General features: G+C 43.3%; 1 protein-coding gene across 1 annotated transcript in view; it reads right to left on the reverse strand.

The window, feature by feature from the left end:
- LOC124719041 (vacuolar protein sorting-associated protein 13) overlaps positions 1 to 12,725 on the reverse strand; it is a 447,369-nt gene that overhangs the window by 73,363 nt on the left and 361,281 nt on the right. Inside the window, exons 50-51 of the mRNA XM_047244711.1 lie at positions 3,606 to 3,768; positions 1,724 to 1,940 (exon numbers count right to left, since the gene is read on the reverse strand). Of these exons, the coding sequence (XP_047100667.1) occupies positions 1,724 to 1,940; positions 3,606 to 3,768 (380 nt within the window). The remainder of the gene's footprint in view (positions 1 to 1,723; positions 1,941 to 3,605; positions 3,769 to 12,725) is intronic.

Here is a 12,725-nt window from a genome sequence, read left to right on the forward strand (position 1 = left end):
AACAAGGCCCCAGGAGTAGACAACATTCCATGACAACTACTGACAGCCTTGGGAGAGCCAGTCATGACAAAACTCTACCATCTGGTGAGCAAGATGTATGAGACAGGCGAAATACCCTCAGACTTCAAGAAGAATATAATAATTCCAATCCCAAAGAAAGCAGGTGTTGACAGGTGTGAAAATTACCAAATTATCAGTTTAATAAGTCATGGCTGCAAAATACTAGCGCAAATTCTTTACAGACAAATGGAAAAACTGGTAGAAGCCGACCTCGGGGAAGATCAGTTTGGATTCCGTAGAAGTATTTGTAGACTTGGAGAAAGCTTTTGACAATGTTGACTGGAATACTCTCTTTCAAATTCTGAAGGTGGCAGGGGTAAAATACAGGGAGCGAATGGGTATTTGCAATTAGTACAGAAATCAGATGGCAGTTGTAAGAGTTGAGGAGCATGAAAGGGAAGCAGTGGTTGGGAAGGGCGTGAGACAGGGTTGTAGCCTCTCCTCGATGTTATTCAATCTGTATATTGAGCAAGCAGTAACGGAAACAAAAGAAAAATTCGGAGTAGGTATTAAAATCCATGGAGAAGAAATAAAAATCTTGAGGTTCGCCGATGACATTGTAATTCTGTCAGAGACAGCAAAGGACCTGGAAGAGCAGTTGAACGAAATGGACAGTGTCTTGAAGGGAGGATGTAAGATGAACATCAACAAAAGCAAAACGAGGAGAATGGAATGTAGTCAAATTAAGTCGGGTGATGCTGAGGGAATTAGATTAGGAAATGAGACACTTAAAGTAGTAAAGGCGTTTTGCTATTTGGGGACCAAAATAACTGATTACGGTCGAAGTAGAGAGGATATAAAATGTAGACTGGCAATGGCAAGGAAAGCATTTCTGAAGAAGAGAAATTTGTTAACATCGAGTATAGATTTAAGTGCCAGGAAGTCGTTCCTGAAAGTATTCATATGGAGTGTAGCCATGTATGGAAGTGAAACATGGATGATAAGTAGTTTGGACAAGAAGAGAATGGAAGCTTTCAAAATGTGGTGCTACAGAAGAATGCTGAAGATTAGATGGATAGATCACATAACTAATGAGGAGGTATTGAATAGAATTGGGGAGAAAGGGAGTTTGTGGCACAACTTGACAAAAAGAAGGGACCGGTTGGTAGGACATGTTCTGAGGCATCAAGGGATCACAAATTTAGCATTGGAGGGCAGCGTGGAGGGTAAAAATCGTAGAGGGAGACCAAGAGATGAATACAATAAGCAGATTCAGAAGGATGTAGGTTGCAGTAAGTATTGGGAGACGAAGAAGCTTGGACAGGGTAGAGTAGCTGCTGGGCTGCATCAAACCAGTCTCACGACTGAAGACCACAACAAGAACATTCAATTTCTGAAAAATCTAATTTAACTTGCTCATGTCTTACTTTTTTCCTTTCAATCTGTGTACAGCTAATACCAATTACAATGATCTTTTGAGAACTGCATAAGCCAAAGTTTAATTTAAAGGTAAAGAAAGTCCTGCAGCTACAAGAAACTGTAAACAACTTTCACAAGTACATTTATTACTGTTTTGGTGTTTGTGTTCTCACAGTAACAATACTCGTGTCACCAGAAAAATTTGATTAATTCCGCCTCCACATTCATACAGATGGAAGTTCACTTTGAGAAACAGGCACAGTAAGTCTCGCCACTCCGGAGCGGCTCTCCTCTACGCTCTCACCGTTGTCGGCAGCGACGCTCCTGGGCGGCGGCACGGGCGCCAGCACGACGGGGAACATGCAGTCCAACATCTGGTTGTCGATCTGCAGCCGGTTGATCCTGGCGTGCAGCTGCGTCTGGTGCGGCGACGTGCGCAGCTGCATCCACAGGCCCGTGCGGTAGGTGCGGCGGAGCCTGCGCCGGCTCGGCCGTATCATCTCCTCCGCCTTGAAGTCCACCTGCCGGGTGGGGAGCGGACGAGACACCGCTTCAGACTTCACTGTCTTCTAAAAGCTTTTGTAAATATTAAAAGAGAGACATTGCCCTGGCACTCTGCTAACTTTTGATACTCGAGCCAGTGTAGGCATAAAGTGTTTCGGAGGAGCACACACACACTGATAGATATTTACATAAGAACTCCAATCGTCACCCACAATAAAAAAGAGGTGTAATCAAAAGTTTAGTGGACAGGGCAAAACGGATTTGTACGCCGGAACATCTGGATACGGAACTGAATCGTCTGAAACGGGCCTTCGAAAAGAATGGGTACTCGAACAAAGAAATTAACAGAGTTTTAAGACCTAACTACAGCAGCCCAAAGGACAAGGATGGTACACAGAAATGGAAGAACACGGTGTCTTTACTTTTATTAGTAAGATTACAGATCAAATGGGCAAAATTTTGCTGAAACGTAAAGTGAAACCGGTATTCAAACCTACCAGAAAAATAGGACAAGTACTTCATTCTGTTAAAGATAGAAGGCCACCATTATCATAGTGGTGTGTATAAAATTCCGTGTACTTGTGGCAAGGACTATATTGGTACTACGAAAAGAAGTGTGAACACGAGGGTAAAGGAGCATAAAAGTCTTTGCCGACTGGGAAAAATAGATAAATCGGCTGTTGCGGAACATGCACTTCAGTCAGGTGACCGTGTAGTTAAGTTTTCTGAAACTACAATTTTAAGTGCTACCACGAACTATTATCCACGACTGTATAGGGAGGCTATTGAAATTTATAAACATGAAGATAATTTTGATAGAAAAGAATAGGTCTTGAAATTAAGCGAGATATGGACAGTGGCGTTACAGAACCGATAAGTGATTTTTATTTATGACGGACTATTATCAGTAGTTACGTTTTATCTTTGACTAGTTTTCTCTCTGCTACTATGTGCAAGTTAGACCACGCCCACTTTCCTGGGTATTTAGGCCGCTCTCCGACGCCCGATTTGTCAGTCGGCAGGAATCGCCATACTTCTGAGGATGTCCAACGTAGTATTGGACAAAACATTAGGAATAGAAGAATTCCATGGACCACAGCCATATAACCCGGAAGAATTATCAACAATAGTACCGTCCAGTCGTGAAAGCCTTCATTGTACGACTGGTTGGAAATGCTTATTTTCAGCTACTCGGAGGCCATTTGCAGGCATTAACGGACTTCACATTCCCGAACTGCGACGCAATTTTTACGAGTGACAATGTGCCACGTCTTCGGGCCACAGCTGTTTGCGACTGGTTTGAATACATTCTGCACAGTTCTCGCAAATGATATGGCCACCCAGATCGCCCAATGTGAATCCCGTCGAATGTTTACGGGGAGGTCAGTTTGTGCACAAAATCCTGCACTGCAACAGTTTTGCAATTGTGGACAACTATACGGGCAAAACGGCTCATTGTTTCTGCAAGGGACTTCCGACGAGTTGTCGAGTCTGTGCCACCTCGAGCTGCTGCGCTACAACCGGCAAAAGGAGGTCCGACACCAAACTTGGAAATGTCCTATGACTTTTGTCACCTCACTGTATACAGAAACTCACTCCTATGTGAGACAATTGCTAGAACCTCCTAAGGAGAAGCAAGGAGAGATATATAATTACAGGAATACGAGTGAGGAAGTGCTCACCTCGACCTTGCCGTCGACCAGGACCGAGGTGGGCGGCTGCTGCCCCACGGCCGCCTCCTGCAGGTAGCGCTGGTACGCCAGCTCCAGCGACGCCCCGTCCCGCACACTCAGTGGCTTGAAGCGCCTGCCGTTCCATTTGCACGTCTCCCAGATGATACCAGAGCTGTTTTGACAGTGGGTATTCATTGTTTTAGGCAACAGGTATAGGACAGCAGATTCACAACAGCATACTGACAGAATGTATAATGTAACACAAAATATAGGGCTATTACAAATGATTGAAGCAATTTCATAAATTCACTGTAGCTCCGTTCATTGACATATGGTCACGACACACTACAGATACGTAGAAAAACTCATAAAGTTTTGTTCGGCTGAAGCCGCACTTCAGGTTTCTGCCACCAGAGCGCTCGAGAGTGCAGTGAGACAAAATGGTGACAGGAGCCAAGAAAGCGTATGTCGTGCTTGAAATGCACTCACATCAGTCAGTCATAACAGTGCAACGACACTTCACGACAAAGTTCAACATAGATCCACCAACTGCTAACTCCATTCGGCGACGGTATGCGCAGTTTAATGCTTCTGGATGCCTCTGTAAGGGGATATCAAGGGGTCGGGCTGCAGTGAGCAAAGAAACGGTTGAACGCGTGCGGGCAAGTTTCACACATAGCCCGCGGAAGTTGACGAATAAAGCAAGCAGGGAGCTAAACGTACCACAGCCGACGGTTTGGAAAATCTTACGGAAAAGGCTACAGCAGAAGCCTTACCGTTTACAATTGCTACAAGCCCTGACACCCAATGACAAAGTCAAACGTTTTGAATTTTCGGCGCGGTTGCAACAGCTCGTGGAAGAGGATGCGTTCAGTGCGAAACTTGTTTTCAGTGATGAAGCAACATTTTTTCTTAATGGTGAAGTGAACAGACACAATGTGCGAATCTGGGCGGTAGAGAATCCTCATGTATTCGTGCAGCAAATTCGCAGTTCACCAAAAGTTAACGTGTTTTGTGCAATCTCACGGTTTAAAGTTTACGGCCCCTTTTTCTTCTGCGAAATAAACGTTACAGAACATGTGTATCTGGACATGCTGGAAAATTGGCTCATGCCACAACTGGAGACCGACAGCGCCGACTTCATCTTTCAACAGGATGGTGCTCCATCGCACTTCCATCATGATGTTCGGCATTTTTTAAACAGGAGATTGGAAAACCGATGGATCGGTCGTGGTGGAGATCATGATCAGCAATTCATGTCATGGCCTCCACGCTCTCCCGACTTAACCCCATGCGATTTCTTTCTGTGGGGTTATGTGAAAGATTCAGTGTTTAAACCTCCTCTACCAAGAAACGTGCCAGAACTGCGAGCTCGCATCAACGATGCTTTCGAACTCATTGATGGGGACATGCTGCACCAAATGTGGGAGGAACTTTATTATCGGCTTGATGTCTGCCGAATCACTAAAGGGGCACATATCGAATATTTGTGAATGCCTAAACAAACTTTTTGAGTTTTTGTATGTGTGTGCAAAGCATTGTGAAAATATCTCAAATAATAAAGTTATTGTAGAGCTGTGAAATCGCTTCAATCATTTGTAATAACCCTGTATTATTTGTATAGTAAAATTTTATGAATGTCCAGTTTTGGATGACAATTGTTTTCAAAACACAAAGGAATTACAGACATTGTCTGCACACGGGGGATTGATTTAAACCTATGGTCAAAGTTGAAAATCTGTGCCGGACCGGGATTCAAACCTGGATCTTCTGCTTACAGCAGAGATGCTCTGACCACTAAGCCACCTGGATTAACTGGTCATTGCAACATTACGGCCTACCCTAGCATGCCTCCCATCAGATGAAAATTTTCAGCTTATCCACACACTACAAATATAGTGCCTCTCGCCCATCTTCCTCGTTACTCGTGGCACTTTGTCGATCCCCGTAAGACTTAGATCCTGATGTGCATCCGCACCGAAGAGATCATTGGCCATCCTCAGCTTAACTATATATGTTTGGTGCCTGTTCTTTCAGACATGTCTGAGAGAACAGACACCATTTTGATCCAGCAGCCACTATGAATTAAGACACACAGAAATTACAGATATTGGCTGTGACCACACATTAATTTAAACCAATGGAAAAAGTAGAAAATTTGTGCCGGAGTAATGCCACGAGCAATTAGGACACTACATTAGTAGTGTGTGGATAAGTTGTGAATTTTGATCTGACATGAAGTGTGCTAGGATAGTCTGTGCAGATGGTCAGAGCATCTGCCTAGCAAGCAGAAGATCTGAGTTTGATTTCCAGTCTCGCACAAATTTTCAACTTTCCCCATCGGTTTAAATCGGTGACTGCTCGCAGCCAAGCCCTGCAATTCATTTGTGACTTAATTTATAGTGACTGCTGGATTAGAATGATGTCTGTTCAGTTGCTTTGTCTTGGCCTTCTCGATGTCAGGAATCGTGTCAAAACATTTTCCTTTAATGGAGGTTTTACTTTTTGGGAAGAGCCAGAAGGCACACGCTGCTGAGCCTGGTGAGTAAGGCAGATGTGGACAGATGGAAACACTTTTTCTGGGCAAAAATTTGCGAATTTAAAGTGAGGTGTGGTACAGAGCATTGCAATGAAGAAGAAGGAAGGCACTGGCCCATTTTTCTGGTCTCTTTCCTCACACATTTGTTTACAGCTATTCCCCTTGGAACAAACTCTGATTGCATAATGTCCTCAAAATAAAAACATTGTGCTTGACTTTGAAATTTGATTTTGAATGACATCCATTTTTAGGGTCAGAAGTTTCACTGGTTTTTCACTGTGAGCTCTGAATTTTTGTCTCAGGGTCGTACCCACAGGCAGAAGTTTCATCTGCAGTTGCAATTCTCGACATGGAGTCCAGATCTGAATGAAGGCGATCCTTCAACTCTGTGCAAACTGACACACAATTTTCCTTTCATTCATGATTCAAATGTCTGGGAAAAATCTTTCACTCACTTGTCTCATTTGGAAATTACTGGTTAAAGTGCTTTGCACAGATCCATATAGGATGGGAAGTCCTTCAGTAAGCTCTTGAATAGTCATTTGTCTCTTCGAACAAAAAATGTTTGTCAGTTTTTGCACGTTTTCTTCTGTTTTTGAGGTTAATGGATCTCCCAATCATTGCGCATCTTCTGTTGATTCATTTCCACTCTTAAATCCCTCGTACCTCTTGCAAGTCCGCAGCTCATGGTCTTGCAGTAGCGTTCTCGCTTCCCACGCAAGGGGTCCTGGGTTCGATTCCCGGCGGGGTCAGGGATTTTTCCTGCCTGGAGATGACTGGGTGGTGTTGTGTCATCTTCATCATCAATGTTCATTCCCATTACAGTCGGAGGAAGGCAATGGCAAACCACCTCCGCTAGGACCTTGCCTCGTCGGGGGTGCGGGTCTCCCACATCATCCCCTACGCTCCTCGGGGTATGGGACACCACCACCACCACCACCACCACATCTTGCAAACAGTCTGATTACATGAATATCACTGTACACCAATTTCAAAATTTCATGAATTTATTTCACACTTTTTTGCAACTCCAAACAGAATTTAATGTTCACGTCTAGCTCAAATTTCATGATGAATGACAGACATGGTAAACACGAACTGACTCAAGTAAATCTAAGCCACAGTCAAATCTAAGCCACACCTGAAAAATGAGACTCGAAATCAAAGAAAAAAAATTTTCACGAATCTAAGCCGTACCTGAAATTTGAGACTCAAAATTCAAGGGGAGAGAAAAGTTTTAGGCCGCACCTCCAAATTGAAACAAAGTTGGTCCATTTTAATATGAGACACAATTTAGGTCGAATGAATGATGATACAGCTACAGTAGTTTGGTTCGAGTCATAAGCTTAGCAGTTAAGCTTTACTAGGTAGCCATTGCTATGCGTCAGGCGCTCCGTCCGTATTTATACGAGTACCCTTCCTTTTTCATGTGCTTCGTCTGGTTTGAATTGATTGCTTATTTTTCTTTGATCTCATAAGTGCCTTCTCTTTGTTATAGGTGTTTCCGTCACTCTAAGCTGAAAATGCATTACTGTACTGTGTCATGCATTATTTGTCGCATTGATGAGTGTTCATAGCCTGTCGCCACTCGCGGCATGGCTTGCTTTTGTGCGCGCTACCGCCGCTTACAATGGAAAAAAAAAAAAAGAGGAATTCTCTCATTAGCGAAACAATGGCAAGAGACTGCTATTTGTTGTTACTTACACTGCTGCTTTCTTTGATAAGGATCAACAAGAACCAAATAATAGACTGCGTATGACAGAAGATGTTCTGAACGAGAGTTCAGCGAAAATTTTTCTCCATTTGGAAATCATTGCAGACACCTCTTTAGTACATTACATTCTGCACAAAAATAGAGTCATTTTAGATTTAAAAATCTAGTCAATTGCCGTGCTTCATTTCTGACTGTATCACTGTTAGGCATAAGAATAATACAAATATAAACATGACATGATATGATATGATATGTATATTCTTCCGCATTTGCTGTTGACCCACTCTAGTTTTGTAGTTTATTAGGTGGACAGGATTTAAATGAGATAGCAGCAAACATGAAAGAATACATGACAAAACGTTTATATTCGTATTATTCTTATGGTGAAGAGAATACTGCATGTGATTCACAATTCATAAAAGTTCCTATTAGCAACCATCTCTTCTCACAGGTAGGAAAAAATTCAGAATGTAGAGTTGGCCATATTGACAAAAACCCCTAACGGTCTTGCCAGTCGGAGTTTCGCAGTACATTGAAAAGCAGTGGTCGAAACTCGGGGCGGACAGAAAAGCTCGTCTTCCACCTTTTATTATAAAATTTATTTCCCGACACAGAGGTTTTGGCGCCAGTATTTATCTTTGTGCCAGCAAAGCAAGCCTGTGTAGTGCTACATATATTCGACAGCAGAAGTTAGTTGTGGTGGCAACTACCAACATTTTTCAGAATTTCTGCTTACTATGCACTCGATTCTAAGCCGCAGGCGTTTTTTTGGATTACAAAAACTGGGAAAAAAGTGCGGCTTAGATTCGAGTAAATACGGTCGTACAAATTACATCACATGGTTGTAGCATAAGGAGATGCTGCTAAATAAATTCATTCATCGTATTTTTTGATCACACCTCGTATTCAGTATTCCACAATAGAACATAACACTCTGCAGTGGAGTGTTTGCCGATTTTAAACTTCCTGGCAGATTGAAACTCAGACCCTCGCACTAATGACTTTTAACAAGTTGTCGTTACGCCATTACCTAGCCAAACCAACGTCCACAACTCGCTACTATGTGAGCCAGAAGTCTGCCACAACATTCCGTTGCCCGGATAAGTGCCGAGACACAAGTCTGTATTCGGACACTGAGGTGAGCCAGTTCCCACACATTTCAGCCTACTACTGCTTGTAGAGTTGGAACACTGCAGCTATAGCACAGCACAAGGGCCAGGCCGCCACAGTGGTAAGCTAGATTACACCGTGCCCGGGCTCGGTGTGCGCCGCTTCAGCAGTCTGTGTGATCGAAAGTGACACCCCGTCACAATGAGGCCGGGTCAAGCAGCGATAAAAATCACCCCCTCTGGTCAAAAGACGTACCCCGTCATCAACCTCTTGAGGATCACCCAGCCTTAACTACTACTAAATGCTGATCCTGCCAAAAGCACGGGTCTACGGACTGTGTCCAGTTCTGATCTTACCGAGAACCGAACTGGAGTCTTCCGGCTGGAGGTCTATTGCTGGCTGACTTCAGTCAACTCCAGGATGCCACTTGGGAGTCACCAGTTCACCAACTGCATCTGAGGGCACCTCCTTCGTGATCTACTGAGACCAGCTGTCTGTTTCTGGCAACTGTGTGCCTTTGGCTGTCAGCAAGCCACTGGTGCTGCTCCAGCTGTAAAGGCCACTGACACGAGTGACAGCCCACAGGCATGCCACCAGTGTCGTGCCGACACAAGCTCCGTTGCCTGAAGCCACCATACTACATCTACATCTACATCCATACCCTGCAAGCCAGCTGATGGTGTGTGGCGGAGGGTACCTCGAGTACCTCTATCGGTTCTCCCTTCTATTCCAGTCTCGTATTGTCCGTGGAAAGAAGGATTGTCGGTATGCCTCTGTGTGGGCTCTAAGCTCTCTGATTTTATCCTCACGGTCTCTTCGCGAGATATACGTGGCAGGGAGCAATATATTGCTCGGCTCCTCGGTGAAGGTATGTTCTCGAAACTTCGACAAAAGCCCGTACCGAGCTACTGAGCGTCTCTCCTGCAGAGTCTTCCACTGGAGTTTATCTATCATCTCCGTAACGCTTTCATGATTACTAAATGATCCTGTAACGAAGCGCGCTGCTCTCCGTTGGATCCCACACTGCTGAGCAGTATTCAAGCTGTGGGCGAACAAGCGTACTGTAACCTACTTGTTTTCGGATTGCATTTCCTTAGGATTCTTCCAATGAATCTCAGTCCGGCATCTGCTTTACCGACGATCAACTTTACATGATCATTCCATTTTAAATCACTCCTAATGCATACTCCCAGAAAATTTACGGAATTAACGGCTTCCAGTTGCTGACCTGCTATATTGTAGCTAAATGATAAGGGATCTTTCTTTCTATGTATTCGCAGCACTTTACACTTGTCTACATTGAGATTCAATTGCCATTCCCTGCACCATGCGTCAATTCGCTGCAGATCCTCCTGCATTTCAGTACAATTTTCCATTGTTACAACCTCTCGATATACCACAGTATCATCCGCAAAAAGCCTCAGTGAACTTTCGATGTCATCCACAAGGTCATTTATGTATATTATGAATAGCAACGGTCCTACGACACTCCCCTGCGCCACAGCTGAAATCACTCTTACTTCGGAAGACTTCTCTCCATTGAGAATGACATGCTGCGTTCTGTTATCTAGGAACTCTTCTATCCAATCACATAATGGGTCTGATAGTCCATATGCTCTTACTTTGTTCATTAAACGACTGTGGGGAACTGTATCGAATGCCTTGCGGAAGTCAAGAAACACGGCATCTACCTGTGAACCCGTGTCTATGGCCCTCTGAGTCCCGTGGACTAATAGCGCGAGCTGGGTTTCACACGATCGTCTTTTTCTAAACCCATGCTGATTCCTACAGAGTAGATTTCTAGTCTCCAGAAAAGTCATTATACTCAAACATAATACGTGTTCCAAAATTCTACAACTGATAGACGTTAGAGATATAGGTCTATAGTTCTGCACATCTGTTCGACGTCCCTTCTTGATAACGGGGATGACCTGTGCCCTTTTCCAATCCTTTGGAATGCTACGCTCTTCTAGAGACCTACGGTACACTGCTGCAAGAAGGGGGGGCAAGTTCCTTTGCGTACTCTGTGTAAAATCGAACTGGTATCTCATCAGGTCCAGCGGCCTTTCCTCTTTTGAGCAATTTTAATTGTTTCTCTATCCCTCTGTCATCTATTTCGATATCTACCATTTTCTCATCTGTGTGACAATCTAGAGAAGGAACTACAGTGCAGTCTTCCTCTGTGAAAGAGCTTTCGAGACGACACCTTCTGTTGCTGCACAAATTCTGTTAAATAAACTTGTCACTGTTCTCACTGACTGTACAACTCCTCGATGCCTGAAGTGGTTCACTGTACCTGCTCCCCTGTTTTCCATCCTACACTAAGACTGTGGCCTGTGACAAAGTTAACAATACTCTGTGACCACCCTAACCCTGCTACATTATTTACGCCCGTACAAAGTTTGCATTTTACATACGAAGTTCACACCTGTGATAGTTATGCCCGTATCTGTTATGACAGTGAGGAACTCTTATTAACCCTTTTGCTGCTGTGGCCATGTATATACATCCTGCTATGCTGTTACACACCTGCTGTGGACTTGTATACACATGCCATTCAGGTTTGCCTATGGTGCTATGAACACCCGTATGCTTCCTGAACCTCTTACTGCTATAGGCGAGTTATTTACATATTTTAGAGAATAAAAAAAATTACAGTATTTACTGAATGACATGGGTGCCTCATTACGTGCTATCATTTGCAAAAAAACCTGCTTTTGATATCTTTAATCATTTATGAGATATGCACTAGGATGTGTGAATGATGACATTGTGTGCAACCATCACTTGGATTTAACCCAGTAACTCAAGAATGAAATGAGATACCATTCTGCTCTGATTTTTAAATAAAATTTTGATATCTACATTTCATTCACTCTAATGTATGAGCCGGCATCAACCATATATGCAGTTTATGTATTTTTTTCCCCCACCTTAGCAAACTCCTTAAAATTTCACACAGAATTTTGCTTAATTTGATGCAGCATAGTAAGATTTGCAAGAAACAAATTTTTTCACCTAATAGTTTTTAAAAAAATCTGAAGATAAATATTTCATATTGGCTGTGATGCCATATCTCAGCACAGGCACCAGCATTTGGCGAGCAGTGCAGCCATAATGAAAGCCCCCTACAGCATGGGATGCAGAGAGTATGTCCACAGTAGCAACAAGGTTATGGATCCCACCACAAAATGCTTTTTCCCAAACTGATGTGGATTATAACATGCTGTAAGTTTAACAATTCTGTTGTGCCCAAGGGACTGAAATTACTTAAATACTAATATTAAATGAAAATTCTGTTAAATAAACTTGTCACTGTTCTCACTGACTGTACAACTCCTCGATGCCTGAAGTGGTTCACTGTACCTGCTCCCCTGTTTTCCATCCTACACTAAGACTGTGGCCTGTGACAAAGTTAACAATACTCTGTGACCACCCTAACCCTGCTACATTATTTACGCCCGTACAAAGTTTGCATTTTACATACGAAGTTCACACCTGTGATAGTTATGCCCGTATCTGTTATGACAGTGAGGAACTCTTATTAACCCTTTTGCTGCTGTGGCCATGTATATACATCCTGCTATGCTGTTACACACCTGCTGTGGACTTGTATACACATGCCATTCAGGTTTGCCTATGGTGCTATGAACACCCGTATGCTTCCTGAACCTCTTACTGCTATAGGCGAGTTATTTACATATTTTAGAGAATAAAAAAAATTACAGTATTTACTGAATGACATGGGTGCCTCATTACGTGCTAT

The sequence above is a fragment of the Schistocerca piceifrons genome, chromosome 10, assembly GCF_021461385.2.
Source record: "Schistocerca piceifrons isolate TAMUIC-IGC-003096 chromosome 10, iqSchPice1.1, whole genome shotgun sequence".
In the NCBI taxonomy this organism is placed as follows: Eukaryota; Metazoa; Arthropoda; class Insecta; order Orthoptera; family Acrididae; genus Schistocerca; species Schistocerca piceifrons.